The sequence below is a fragment of the Podarcis vaucheri genome (genome assembly GCF_965113315.1).
Source record: "Podarcis vaucheri genome assembly, chromosome: 14".
Taxonomy (NCBI): Eukaryota; Metazoa; Chordata; class Lepidosauria; order Squamata; family Lacertidae; genus Podarcis; species Podarcis vaucheri.
The window spans coordinates 39,440,108-39,455,773 of record NC_138752.1 but is presented as its reverse complement, the minus strand read 5'-3'; the positions used below and the strand labels follow the sequence as shown (position 1 = coordinate 39,455,773).

Sequence of the window (15,666 nt, the reverse complement as noted above, 5' to 3'; positions counted from 1 at the left end):
TCCTCATGCTACATTTTAAACTCATGTCTGCAAGCCCACAAGTCATTATATGACTTGAATTACAAGCCCTTTCCAGAAATGATACCTTAGTGTAGCGGGAAGTGCCATTGTTACCCATTCATTCTCAGAATCTGAACCATATCCTATCCATCACAATATATATAAAATTAGTTGACTGTAAGAACAACATATAATCAAATACAAGAATACAAGCAATCAAATACAGTTTTCCCCTACGCCCCCCCCAAAAAAAACCCAGCCCCAACTACGTCCAGGTAATTACATTAGTAATATAATCAAATCAAAAATTATTTCTACAGTTGCTGGTTTATAAAATATCATTCCACATGCTCCTGTGTGTCTTAGGTGGTTTAAATGCATATTCTTTCTTTGATGCATATGTAATAAAGGAGGACCACGTTGTGTAAAAGTTATGTAGTTTCCCATGTTGTTTTCTTTCACGTACCCTTTCTGTTAACTTTTCCATCAAAATTAATTCCCAAACATAAAGGTAAAGGACCCCTGACCTTTAGGTCCAGTCGTGGCTGACTCTGGGGTTGCAGCGCTCATCTCGCTTTACTGGCCGAGGGAGCTGGCGTACAGCTTCTGGTTCATGTGGCCAGCATGACTAAGCCGCTTCTGGCGAACCAGAGCAGCGCACGGAAACGCCATTTACCTTCCCGCCAGAGCAGTACCTATTTATCTACTTGCACTTTGATGTGCTTTCGAACTGCTAGGTGGGCAGGAGCAGGGACCGAGCAATGGGAGCTCACCCTATCACAGGGATTCGAACCACTGGCCTTCTGATTGGCAAGTCCTAGGCTCTGTGGTTTAACCCACAGAGCCACCCGCGTCCCAGACATAACCATACTAAACTTCATATATTGCGAAAACGGAATGCTGGACTAGATGGACCATTGGCACTGATCCAGCAGGGCTCTGTATATGTTCAGCATGGCCAATGTTCAGGGGAGATGGGAGTTGCAGTCCAAGAACATCTGGCAGGTCACAGGTTTCCTATCCATAATATACTGGCTCCAGTGCTGGAGGTTCTGTATAACCAGCATGACAGTCAGTCAGAGGTAGAGGAGGAATTCAGATCATTTTTGCACTTTAACGCAAATCAACCCAATCTGCACATCCAGAAACAATATGAAAGCCAATCCTTTGAATTAGCACAACTCCAAATTTGCAATGCAATAAATGATGTGCATAAAAATTTATGTGAGTGAAAATTTCAAATGAAAATAAAGTATATTGGGGGAAGCTGCTTGCAAAAAAAGTATCTACGTATAGGGAAAACGACACACACAAAAATGTGTGTATTAGGGAAAAGGCTGCACTTTAAAATGCTGATACATTTTAAATTTTATTTTAAAAACCACAAACTGAAGTAGGAACAGAGTGAACTGGACTTCAGGTCAGAAGAATGAAAGAAAGATTGAAAGTGAAATTGACAGATTTGTGCGTCCCTAGCAGTCAACGATTCCATTCTTCTTTCAGTAGAATGGCTCCCTTTCAAAAGTGGGAAATGAAACACAATAGGCAGATCTTTGAAAAGGGCCCATTCATAAGAGCCAAGGACTTTGGCTTTCCGAATAGCAAACTAGGTGAAAGAGCCCAGTCTGTTGTAGCTGCTGTTTTTGAATGGGAACAATGTGTGATCTGGCATGTGTTTGCAAGAAGAATGTAGAACAATTTGGAAACTGCAAACATCTTTTCATTGCAATCATTGTATAATCTGTCTTTGCAGCTAAATATCCCAAACATGAGAAATATCCCAAACTGGAACCAGAGTGGGTTTATTTGATTAATTGACTGAACATGCATATTTTTCCAAATGAAAATACATTAATTCTCAAGGGGAAAAGAACTTCGGTTGGGCTGGGGGATGCTGTAGTCCTCCAGTTGTTGTTGCGATCCAAGTTCCATTAGTCCCAACCAGTCTGCTCCATCTTCACAGGTGATGGGAATTAGAACCCAACTAAATCTGAAGGGTCATATATTTCCCACCCCACCCATATTTTAGATGATCCCCACACATATTGCAGCAGGGGCCTCTTAGAGTAATGCCGTATTTCTTGAGTCCAACTCAGATTCCAAACGCTGCTGATTCACAGGAGGCAAGATTTTCCCCCAGTCTTGCTGTTGTGCTCATGTCAAGCTTTCCACGAGCATCTGGCCAGTCACTGTAAGAACTGGAGGCTAGACCAGAAAAGCCACTGGTTTGAGCCAGCAGCCTTGTCTTATGATCTTAGGCACATAGAACCCATCTCTCTATGACTAAGGGCGGGGGAGCCTTTTCGAAGATGATACCTACAATCCAGAGTTTGTGTAAACACTTGCTTATTTATTTATTTGCTGTTATTAGCTATTTACTTCATAAAACATGATCTCCAGGTGCCACACAAAACAAAACCTTCACAATTATGCAATTTTTAAACTCCAAAATGAATTTTTAAAAAATCTTTTTTAAAAAAAATCTGGGTGAACCTCAAGACATTTGACAACATGCATACATGGAGAAAAGCTTACCTTAATATTGTAGTTATAATCTGCCTCTCCAGTTGATCCTTCCCAAGAGGGGAATTGTAAAATATAAATAACAATAAAAGCCACATTGTTATACTGTTTATTATTATTAATTGAGAAGCAAGATTAAAAATAACCTTTTAGAAGAGTCTAATTTTTCATATTTACTTCTCTTTCCTATTTTGGCAGCTGAACTGAAAAATCTGTACCTAATTGGATTTATGATGCACAAATATCTGTAGGTGATAGCCAAAATACTAATGCATGAAGTGGGTTTGTGAAGAGATCTAGGGACACCAAGCAACTTTTATGAAGCATGGCATATATATTTTTACTTCTTATAGAAACAATATTGAAATTTAATACCTGCCATCAAAGGCTGTAATAAACATCAGAACCTGTAGAAAATTGAAATTAAGGGTGGTCTTCATCTAAGTTCCACTCAGATTCACTGAATTTAATGAACTTAAGTTAATCATGTCCATTAGCTTCAAAGAGTCTACTCTGAATAGGGCTAGCACTGGATACATCCCACTTTTTATAGTAGATCATGTGGTTATCTGTTGTTTTCCTTCTGTCAGGTATCAGCTATGATATATAATCTTTCACTTTTGTGTCTTCTCCTTGTTTACAAATAACCATCCATGTGTACAAATCACCCATGACATATGTGAAATCATAAATAATCATAATAAGGCTATGCAATTGTTCATTATATTGAAAATCATTATGTTTTAAAACCTAATAAAAAACAAAACAAATGCCAGGACAAAATCCAGAAAACTAGCAACCATTAAATAGATTAGTGTCCCAGGAAGATGTTTAGGACTATATGAATTGTTGGAGCACCGTGAAAGAAAGCAATGTCTGCTGTGCTAAGATTTCACAGACCTCTTTAAGGCAAGGATAGCGAACCTGTGGCCTTCTAGATCTTGTAGAATGACAACTCCCAGCATCCCTGACTATTGGCCATGCCAGTTAGGGCTGATGGGCAATGGAGTCCACCACTATCCGGAAGACCACAGTTTCCCCATCCCTTCTGTAAAGGAAAGATCACTGTATTTTTATTTTGATAAGCGCTATTTATGAAGACAGTGTTATTCCCATCTGGAAGCGTATCTTATTTTTAACCAACGTCGTAGTCTTTTTATACAGTGTCGTCTGTCGATTGCCTGTTTTACCGTATTGGCCCAAACATAAGCCACACTTCCCTCCCCAAAAAATTCTGACCGTGAAAAGTACGGCTTAAATTTGCGACCTTACAAAAATGGGCTTTTACAATATCGCTGTAGGGTTTTCTTCTACATTTGCCATTTACGGGTGTGAGTGCCTGCGGAATTATAAGGGAGCGGCTTATATTTGGGCATTTCCCCCCCCCTTCAATTTTAAAGGTGTGGCTTATTTGTGGGTGCGGCTTATATTCGGGCCAGTATGGTATTTCAAAGGTTGTTGGGTTTTCCCCGCTGACTCTTAGCTGATGTTGCTTTCCCTTTCCTTTTTCTTTAACCAGCTGACAAGGTCAATGACGACTTCTACTCCAAACGGCGCCATCTCTCGGAGTTCGCCGCAAAGGGAAACCTGCCCCTCCACCCAGTGCATATGGAGGACGACCGCCCACACATCCTCGAGGGCGGCACCATGAAACACAACGGGCAGAAGTCGAAAGCCTCCAAGCCACACATGCACCCTTTAGCGTACAAAACCTGGGACCCTAGCGACCAGTCCCTCCGAAGGCATGCCTATGCAACCAAAGGGAGGAACCTCGCAGGTGATCCGGCGGGGAGTGATCCACTCACGACGCGGAGTCAGCATTACTTACCCACACAGCCATACTTCATCACCAACAGCAAGACAGAAGTGACTGTTTGAGATCAACTTTCTTCTTATTCTTTTTTTTTAATTAAAAAAAACAACAAGGGGGAAAAACACAAACACAACTGGAAGAGATAAGATCAGAAGCTCGGAACAAGGAGAGGTGGACATTCCTGGTGGAGGGGAGGCGGTGGTTCCTGGTTAAGGTAGCCAGCTATGAGCCGAAGATTGGGTTAGCGCTATATAGCAATATACACTGAAGGTTGTTTGAACTCCATTTGTATTTTACACTGGAAACCAACCCCTTGGGACTGAACCTTTCTTTCTTTCTTTCTTTCTTTCTTTCTTTCTTTCTTTCTTTCTTTCTACTCCAAATTCAAATCCATGATGAGAAGTAGCACAATCTAGAGACACCATCCATCAGCTTAAGAACTTTTTCTGCAACGTCCCTGCCTTGGGCTAGGTGGGCATCAACGCAAAATGATACATCAGGGTGGGAGGGACATTGTGAAGTTCGGGGCTTTCTTTTGTACAAATTTTAAGATCTGTGGAGAAGAAGGGGAAGCTGAAACAAAGAGCAAACGCCTGGGTAGAAATCCTTACGTTTTAGTGTTTCCTTTCCTTTTCTTTTTGTACCGTCACTAAAGAAGCAAGCAAGCAAGCAAGCAAAAAATATCTATATACATACGAAACATAAGAAAAGACTCACGCGAAACCTGTGAAGACTGTTACAGTGACAAGCATATGGAGACTTTCTAGGAAGTGGAAAGCTCACACGAGAGATGATTTTAGCCCCCACTTTTATGTCTTACATTTTTCAGGACTTTTCAGGGGGTGGGGGTAGGGCCAGAAGAAGCAGGATATTGGTGGGGATTCTTCACCCCAGTCTAAACTGCCCTATCTATGGGCAATGAATAAAGCCAGTTGCTCTTCAGCCAGTTCCAAATTTTCCTTACCCTGATTCCCTCTCCTCCGTTTCCTGTTACTTTGGACTGAAGATAAATAAGCGTGGGTGGTGCCTTTACTGTATTGCTAACGTTTAATGATCGTCTTGTTTTTAAAGTGAAACCTGTACCAACTTACGATTCTTTCCTCATGTGTGGGACTCAACCAATCAGGTGTCCTTCCGTCCATTTTGCTGCCAAGAGAGAACATGTTTTACTGATGTGTCGTGTTTTTGCCAGGCCAGAAGTTGCTCTCCTGGCCTGCCTCTTCGCCTATTGAAACAATCTCTCCCTGCCTCAAATCTCCCCAGTATGAAGATTACTAATGGGGTATCTTCTCAAAGTTGCTGAACTTCAGTTCTTATCAGCCTCAGCCCAGCATGGGGGATATTCAGGGATGATGGGAGCTGTGGTCCATCATCATCTGGAGAACATCACGTTTGCTATCCTTGGCTTTCAGCCTTTCATTCCATCTTTGCATTTATGCCAATGTTCCTTCGTTAACTTCTTTTCATCCTTTCTCTCTCTCTTTCCCCCATATGGTTAATCCCTTTTAAAAGGTCCATATGTTTTAAAGGGAGCGTCACATGCTACCATTTCCCATAAAGGAAGCCTGCATGTAAAAAAAGGGAAAAAAATATATTTTTATTAGTTTCTCATTATTGATATGCATTTGTTCATGCTAATATACCCATCTAAATGTGAGGCATGCTACTCCTGGGATGATAAAGGACATTTGGATCAAGGCTGAGGTTGAACAAGCATGCAAGAGTTGTGTCTGCACGCTTGGGAGCCAATGAACTGAAAACATAAGATTTTTACAATCACTGTGCACTAAACTCCGCCACTCTCCGGAGAAAGCAAAACTCAATCTCATCAGGGATGGTGACCGCACCCGGCTTGTTCACGTAGCTGTTGGGGCCCAAATGCCTTGGCAGGGCCCACTGATGCTAATGGTTTGCCTCCCTTCTAATGGTTTGTTTTTCCTTCCTTTCCTTCATACATGCCCCATACTTGCTCACTGCATCTGCACACCTGTGGCCCATGAGCGATAGGGAAGGAGAGGGAGGTGTTTTCGTGGTGCTGGGAGACTGGTACAAGCATTGTTAGGGGCGGCCCTGCAAGGTGCCCTGAGCCCTGGGCCTCCTTCTGCCATATATATATATATATATATATATATATATATATATATTTCCTTGTAAGGTGGCAGGGCACACTGCAAAGTGCAGTGCTGCTGAGATCCCTGACACCGAACACCTTAATTTGTTTATTGCATTTATCATCACATTTATATTCTAACTTTTCTCCAAGGAGCTCAAGGTAGAACAACAAGCTCCAAGGTGGAGCCCAAGGGTCTCCTAACAACTCTCAGCATCCTCAACAAACCATCATTCCCAGGATTTCTGAGGGGAAACCATGACTGTTTAAAGTGGTATATTGCTTTAAAAGTATAGTACAGAAGGAGCCCCACAGCCCAATGCTGGTCTCAATTAATTCAATGGAGTTTACTCCCCATTAAAAGAAGATATAGGATTGCACTCCTAGACACTCCACTCCACAAATGTGGAGGGCTTTGTTCTCCATTGCGCTTAAGTTCAATTTATGAGCCAGCAGAAGTACAACCATACTTTGATTTATGAATATTTATTTAGAAGAATTGATATACCATTTAATTTTTTAAAAATCAGTCTATAAGCAATGTACATAAAACAAGTGATGAAAACAAGTATTTCCTATTTTATTTATTTATAACAATATAAAATAATTATCAATGCTACACAGATAAAGCCAGCAGAAGTTAAAAACAAATACTGAATTATATATCTGGATAGGCTTGTCGAAATAAAAAAGGGAGCATTTAGCAAGGCATCTAAAACAGTATAGCAAGGGTGCCTGGCCTTTGTTTTCCTGCCTGAATGATATTGATAACCTCTGTTGTGTTTTGAATGTATTCCGCCCCACCCCCATTATGCATGGTAGTGCACCACAAATGATAACTCAGAGCACACCCCAGCTCATGTGTGTTTAAAATTGATTTCCCTAGGCTTAAAATTGATTTTCCTGGACAAGGTCTGGGTTGTGCCCCTCCATGTTCTATAAATCTTGGGTGTAGGTTTGTGCGGTAGTGGCTGTTGCCCATTGGGACTGGTAGGGTGGAATGCAGGAAGACCAACAGTAGATGGCGCCACAGCTAGTCAGCCAGAGCCAATTAATTTTGCTTTGTTCCCTGTTGAGTCATAGGACAACATTAAGGCTAAGGAGGAGGAAGCTGGTAGGCTGTGCTCTTGGATTGGCTGTAATGTAAGAAGAGAGGCAAGGGGTTGGTTGGTTGGCTGGCTGGCTGGCTGGCTGAAGGCAGACTGAAGTTGGTGGGGAAGCCCCTCCATCCACCCTAATGGACCAGCCTACACAGAGTTTGTGGAAGGTTATGATAATTCTCACAGGTATTCACAATGGAGAAGATACTGAGTTGGAAATAAAGCTCTGAAAAGGGCAACGAAAATAATCAAGGGGATGGAGAAAGGTTTCAACATTTGAGATGTTATAGTTAAGAGGATGGCAGAGTGACATGGCAGAAGTTTATAAAAGTATGTGTGGCATGGAGAAAGTAGGTAGAGAAAAGTATTTTCCCTCTCTCATAACACTAGAATTTGTGGATCTCCAATGAAGCTGAATGCTGGAAGTTTCAGGACCGTTGAAAGAAAGTACCGTACTTTTCCGTGTATAAGACTAAGGGTTTTGGAGGGGTGTTAAAGTATGCTAAAAAGTGGGTGTCATCTTATACATGGATAGTGCATAGGGTGGGGGTGTGATTGGTTGCTGCCATGGCTATCAGAGGCTATTGAGCTGGGTGAAGGGCTGGTGTTGATTGGATGTCACTGTGGCCATTGGGCGGGCGATTGGCAGCTTCTGCTGGCGTGTGGGTTAGCGATTTCCAGCAATTCAGCAATTTCCTCTAAAAAAAGCTCAACAACCTTGGGCAATTCCTCCCCCCCCAAAAAAAAAAAAACACCAAACAAACACCTCAACAACTTTGTGCCATCTCCCCCCATTTTCTTAAATTTTAGTCCCCCAAAATATGGGGCGTCTCATACACACAAAAAATACGGTATTTCTTCATGCAGCACATAGTTAAACTGAGGAACTTGCTCCCACAGGAGGCAGCGATGCTCAGCAACTTGGATGACTTTAAAAGATAATGAGACAAATTCATGGAGGAGAGGGCTATAGGAGACTCCTAGACATATGATGGTTTGCTCTGCTTCTGCAGTTGGAGACAACAGTGCTTCTGAATATCTGTTCCTGGAAACCCCAGGAGAGGAGGGGTCACTTGTGCTCAAGTCCTGCCTATGAGTTTCCCATAGGCCACTGTGAAAACAGGCTGCCAGTCTAGATGGGCCCTTGGCTGACTCTTCTTATGTTTTTTATTGCTTTTACAAGATTTAGGTAAATGGTGAGGAATGTGTAATTACCTTATCGGTAGTATACATTTAAAGCAATCTCAAACCACTTTAAAAAGCCATGGTTCCCCCCCAAAGTATCCTGGGGACTGGAGTTTGTTAGGGGTGCTGGGAACTGTTAGGGCACCCCTTTTCCCCTCACAGAGCCACATGATTTGAGGTGATTTAACCATCAATCCCTCTTTCCAGGGAACTCTGGGAATTGTAGGCCTCTGAGGGAAATAAAGGTCCCGGAACAACACTCAGTGCACCCCTAGTCCACTGGATTCTCCAGGGGAGGGAAGCCATGATTGTTTGAAATGGTATGATATGGCTTTAAACGTATAGTGCAGAGAGAGCCCAAGAACAAACCAATAGTTTTCAGAAATTAGTAATAAGAGAGGGCTGGAAACTTTGGCAGAATTTCACTCTTTCCTCATACAGAAAAGAATTCAGTCCCCAGTTTTAGGAAATCTTTTCTCCCACTACCACCCACCATTGTTTAACCAGAGATCTCTAAGTTTAGAAGATATAAGAGATATTTAATATATTTCAATATTTTATATATGTATATAATAAAGGCACCACTCTAAGTGGTGTACATAAAACAATGATTAGTGAAACACAGATAAAATCAGGAAACAGTAAAAAGAAGTATGCGTAACGAAAATGCTGATTAATTTTATTGAGGACTTTTATTTTTTTATGAAAGTATATTGATGAGGAAAAATAGAGAACTGAGTTTAAGACTGGGGAAACAAGCAGCTGAAAGAAACTGCAATTGACAGTTTCACCTGTCCCTAAGGAAGGTTGCCTGCCTAATTTTCACAGGCAGGGGGGTTCCAAAACATGGATTCTGCTAAACTAAAAGATTAACTCCTAGCAGATGCTGCCACACCAAAAAGATTGACTATTATATATAATAATCATTAACTTACCTTTCCCCCAGTTAGCTAGTTTTTCCTGAAATATATCATATTCTGCCCCAGCAATTATGAACATATAAAGCTATCTTACACTGAATCAGACCATTAGTCCATCTTAGCATTATGGACTCTGGCCTTGATTCTTTGAGATCTCAGAAACAGAGAGGTGCCTCCAAATCTTTCGTCCAGGGACGCTGTTAACCTGAGAAATGCATGCTATAATGCATTCATGGTTGAGGAAAAAACTGCCTGACTTTGTATGTGTATCCTTGGAGAATGACGAAATTCTGCACCTGAAATCAGGTTCAGTAAACCTTTCACTGAAGTGTGCTGCTATGGGATCATCAATGACGGGTGGGGAAATCCTTTTGAGCCCACGGGCCGCATTCCCACATGGCCAAGCTTCCAAGGGCCGCCTGCCAGCTGTGGGTGGCGCAACCTCTGTAGCTCCAGGTAAAGGGTTGTTTCCAAATAAGACCTACCCAGAGAAGACCCTTGGAAATGCATGGCCCTAGATGAGTCACGTCCAGTCATTTCCATGGGTCTAAGTAGGACTTTCTTGGAGGCATCCCTACACTCACATCAAGGAGGAAGCACTCTTACAGATCAGTCAAAAGAACTGGAAGTAGGTGTAGAGGAGGGCCAGTGAGAAGCATGGCCTGGGAAGGAAGTGTGGCTTGAGGATTCCTGAGGCAGAGAAGCCTGAAGGACTGTGCATGCCCCCATAGGCCTAAGGTTTCCCTTCCCTGATCTTTGAAGTCCCAGATGAATGGATGAGTACCAGGGGACATTTCTGATTTCCTTCTGCATCTCTCCCATTCAGTCCTTTCTGATCCCAACCACTTCCCACAACCTTAGGGCTGCCTCAGCGCTCAGCACAACTTCACATTATATGAGTGACATTGTGCAGAAGCAATGGCTGAGGGCGCAGGACTCCTCTGTCACTCGTGCCTTTTCTTTCCCTGCTTTTGGTGACCATTTGGAGGGGAAATTCCATAGCTTTGGGACACACACACACACCCTGCACCCCAGAAATGTGGCACGAGGGTGCATGAGCTGCCCCTGCGTCCTCAGTCACTGCTTCCTCGTGACGCACAAAGAGGCTTTGCCTTCAACCCTGGAACGGAATGTCGCTCTCAGTCCATGCGCTTTGGATACACACCGCAGCTGTGCTCAAAATAACCCACTCAAGATTTCCTTTGTGTGACTCGAGCATCTTTTTACGTGGAAGCTACTTTAGTAAATGTACGTTCTGTAAGTATACATGTGTTAATACTTGTTAACGATGACAGCGTTTGAGAACCACTTCCTACAACTAAACACAAAAAAGAAGAAGAAAATGTCTGTTTTTTAAAGTTGTTTATTTGTAAACATATGTATTCACTATATTAATATGAATTTCTTACTGGGCAATAAAAACTGATTATATGTGTGTGTGAACTGGTGACTCCATTTGTAAATGCTAGCTGCTTACGTTGCTGGTGGGCCCGTCCTACAGGCGGCCAGAGCTGTAGGCATTTTGCTACTTGAGGTGAAGAACAAGATGTTGCCCTCTCCTGTTCTTCCAACAGTACCTCAGGTATGGGAATCTTTTTCACTCTGAGGGCCACATTTCCTTCTGGGAAACCACATACCAGTGACGAGTAAGTAAACAGGCAAAGGTTGGTAGAGCAACAAACGTAAATTGTATGTTGATCCAGTAGTCTGGTTTCAACACACATTCACATGCCCCTCTCTAGGCAAGCAAGAAGCATCATTGGAGCTCAAGGACACATTCTAGCCATTTGGGGTGAGAAGCTGTAGCCAACAGACTTCTGAGGGTCATATATAGAGGCCACACCCAGCACCCAGGCCTGAGGTTTCCCACCTCTTCAGTAACCAAATCTTACATAGGATAGTGTTCACCACACCTGAGCAGTGTACGGTAGGTTGCATGGCACTCTCACCATCTGGCACCCAAGGCAGCTTCCTCATTCTGCCTAATGGTAGAGCTGGACCTGACCAAAAGGTACATGGAAACTAAACAGCTGCAGATGACTTCAGTAAGGATATTGTCCTATCCAAGTCACGTGATGTCCCCAGCTAATGGCATCTCCCTTTTGAAATGAAGATCAGGAATGTATTATTAATTAGCTGACTGATTGATAAACCACTTAATACCCGAACAAGGTTCCTAAGTGATTTTTAAAAGGATAAAAATCAGTTGCAGAAACGTTAAAAGATAAAAACCCAAAATTAAAAGGCGCAATAAAACAATCCAATCAAGACATTAAAATATAAACACCCATAATTAAAATGCACAATAAAGCAATCCAATTAAAGCAGCACAGCAATTAAAACAGGAGACAATTTATCAAATGAAGAGTAGAGTTTCTGGTGCCATTATTTCTTGAGATGAAAAGCAATTCTTCAAAAGCTCTGGAGAGCTACTCAAGACCTTTCGAATCAAATACTGCTTCACTTCAAAGTGCCCCCAGCTGAAGTCTGAGATCACAACGCCTGACTCTTCATCCACTGCAATCCTGATGACTCCTCCTTAGTCTTGTCAGCTTGCCTCTGAAGGCGAGGGAGACAGAATGACCCAGCACAAGCAACATGCACAACCTCTTTAAGCAAAGTCACTCAAGGGAATCTAATGAAGACAGATGTTGGAAGGTTCAGGCGGGACAAATGGAAGTACTTCTTCACACAGTACACAGGTAAACTGTGGAGTTAGCTCCCACAAAAGGTAGTGAGGGCCATCAACAAAGATGCACACCTACATCTATGTGCATACATGGTCTTCCCAGCAGGTGAAGAAGAATGAAGTGAGTGTTTTTCAGTGGCCACTTGTCAAAGGTCATGAACAATTGGGATCCCCCAATTCTGATGTATGCACGCAGATTCAGGATATTTCTCTATCCTGAAGACTCATGATGCCCCAACGTGGGAGAGCAATTTACTCCTGGGGCTTCCTGAGAAAATGAGGGCAGCAGGCCATCTCTTCCAGGTAGTTTTATTAACTTCTGCCAAGTTGATTAATTGTTTCCATTTGAACTTTCTCATTCTCTCACCAACCACTCTCCGCACTTTCTACCCTTCACACAATCGCTGGCTCACATTCGACACTTTCGAACCTACTTTTGCGGCACTTTGTTCCCTTGAATGTCTTACTCAAAAACATTGCCCTTTCTGCCTTATGTTTTTCTGTTTATTCTGTTTGCAGCATTCCTTCTCGCTCTCTCGATACACAATATGCTACAGTAGCATGAGCTTTGGGCCTGGATTTCACAGTACAAATTTCAAATCTGTTATCAGCTAGGTGGCCTTGGGGGCCCTTAATGTGGGTAAGGAAACCAGGTGCCGTTGTGGAACTCAACTCCCATCAGCCCCTGCCAAGTTGTCTAAGGGATAATGGGAGTTGTAGTCTTCTCTTCAGAGCACATAAGGATGCTCTTCCTGCTCTCTGTGGCACATGGCCTGACTGCTTATTCGTATATTGATATAACAGTGAGCTGGGAGCTGAAAAGCTTCCAGCGAACTTAAAGAGGGATTAAGTCCTTCTGCCAAATTTTGCTTTGGAAACATTAGTCTATTGTAAAGCACAGATCCTGCTCATTTGCACCTTGCCTGCATTAGTCATCTCTGAATTCCTTTGCTTAGCAACATCACTCACACTTGCATTATAAATGTGCATTACTTGCTGCTAACTGGAAGTGAAATCTCACAGAGGAGTGGGAGAGGGAGCAGAGGTGTGGGTCTCATTTTCTAAACTAGGGATGGGAATCCTCAGGCCTGGGGGTTCCAATCTAGCATCCCAGGCCTCTCTGTCTGGCCCTTCAGGACTCTCTCGAGCCTGCACACCCTCCTGAGCTACACCCATTGCAAGGTCTACTTCAAGCCCTTCTTGAGTGTCTTTAACAAATAGGGAAGGGCCACAGCTCAGTGGTAGATAACCAGCCCTGCATGCAGAGAAGGTCTCAGGTTAAATCTCCCGCATATCCAGGTTAGTTTGAGAGAGACTCCTGCCTGATGTCCTGGAGAGCTGCTGCCAGTCAGTGTAAACAATACAGAGTTAGATGGACCCAATGGCCTGACCCAATATAAGGCAACTTCCTATGGCTGGAATGTGGACTTGAACTCCAATCGTGCTTCTTGTTTGCTTGGACAGGGGATAGAAAGTGATGTGTGAGTGGGCTTTAGATACAAGACTAACGTACGAAGGTAAAATTCACATTTGTTGCCCTCTCCAGTTTTGCCTCTAGCCTGCCCACCACTGATATGTGGCCCCTGAAAGGTTGCCCAGAAGGGAATGTGCCTCTTAGGTTGAAAAATGTTTTCCCATCTCTATTCTAAACAATCACATACTAGGCCCCTGGTAGCCAAACTGTGACACATCATAATTCCGGGGCAATTGAATTCTAGGGCAATGGATCAGCCCAACCCACTGATCAATGCTAGGAATGCACAATAAGAACACACTCCACACGTGGATGTCTAATCTGAAGACATCCAGTAAGGCAGACGCCACCTGCCCTCTATGTCACACCTTCTTTTGTCAAACCACTCTCACCATCAAGAAGCTCATCCTAACATTCTGCTGAATACCAACCAATCTATTCTCAGTAATGGGCGTACCTCACAGGGTCACCGTGAGAAGAAAGTGTTCCATCTTGAGGAAGCGTGAGGCTGCTATTAACACCAAGATTGTGCATGGTGGGTCCCTCTCCCATGCTTTCACCAAAATTGCTATTCTCCCAAACCCGGGACATATATGGTAATGTGCACTCAAGCTGTTAATGTATACAAGAGAACCAGTATTTTTAACAAATGTGAAACAGCGGCTGAGATCGATAACTCAGCCTCCTCTAGGTGCAGTGGAGCATCGCCACATGGTCTGCAGGAATGCAAGGCCAAGCACACAATACAGAAAATAGGCTTCTTTGGGGTAATATGAAGCCTGTATTGAGGAACTGAGGATGGGGGTGACCATTGTTGGGATTGGGATCAGATGAGAAAATAATGAGTAGTTCATCAGGACAGCAGCTGATTTTCTGGAGCTACGCTACTGGGAGTCTTACCACAGTGAAACAGCCTAAGCTGCCTGGATAAATGTAGCCTTAGGCAAGATGGGAAGGACTTCAGTGCTGCAGGTTCAGCCCAGCCCTCTCAGTCAGGATTGGGGAGAAATTTGTTTCAGTTCACATTTAAAGGCAAAACTACTTAATTTACAAAACACAACTATCCTTCGAAATTTGCACTTCTCTGAATTTTTCAATTCAGTTCTGCAACCGAACAGCATTTCCAAAAAAAAAAAAAATGTGTATGTTGGGGGAAAATGTGCATGAAAAATGAATATGGTTGTGAAAATAACATACAAAATGCATTATATTAGGGTAAGTGGCTTGCAAAAAAAAATGGGCATTAGTCAAAACTGCACATAAAAATGTGTTTGTTAGTATAAATGCACACTCGTAAATTTCAACAAGGATTTCTTTTTTAAGAAAATGGCATAATGCAGGAATTAAAACTGTATGACTCTGTTTCTGGCTTTACAGAAAATATATCTAAATCTGCACCCATCCTTCTGGCTCTCATACATGAAAACCAATCTCCCAAGCATGGTTGTTGGTCAGTGGCGGAGGGAAGGCCATCTGGGCAGTCCATCTCAGGTCTTCTCCACCTGCTTCCTTCTCTCTCTGTGAATCTTCCAAACAGTGCAGTTGATGGCATATGGCTTGGGGCAGGGCAGGGCTTGACCAGCTGGAGTTGGCCTTCTGCTCTCCATTGCTTATCTCTGCAGTCCTGGTACAGCTGCAGGGGTGGTTAAGACTCATCATTACGTGGCAGACTGTGATCAAGGAAGCGGAAATCCTCAAATCCTGGCAAACCATCTAGAGTTGATACTGGCTCTTGCATTCCAGTTATTGGCACTTCTGTCTATCTGGAAGCTACAACTTCTAATTTGGAACAGGTTTCTCCACATTCCAGGCCCTTGCAGGAACCCACTCATTCCTTCAGACAGGACTGGAT

The 15,666-nt window shown here is 42.9% G+C and overlaps 1 protein-coding gene across 1 annotated transcript in view; it reads left to right on the top strand.

The window, feature by feature from the left end:
• SHISA9 (shisa family member 9) overlaps positions 1 to 6,963 on the top strand; it is a 229,033-nt gene extending 222,070 nt beyond the window's left edge. The window contains exon 4 of the mRNA XM_082200126.1: positions 4,043 to 6,963. Coding sequence (XP_082056252.1) covers positions 4,043 to 4,401 — 359 coding nt within the window. The 3' untranslated portion in view covers positions 4,402 to 6,963. The remainder of the gene's footprint in view (positions 1 to 4,042) is intronic.
• The last annotated feature ends 8,703 nt before the right edge of the window (positions 6,964 to 15,666 follow it).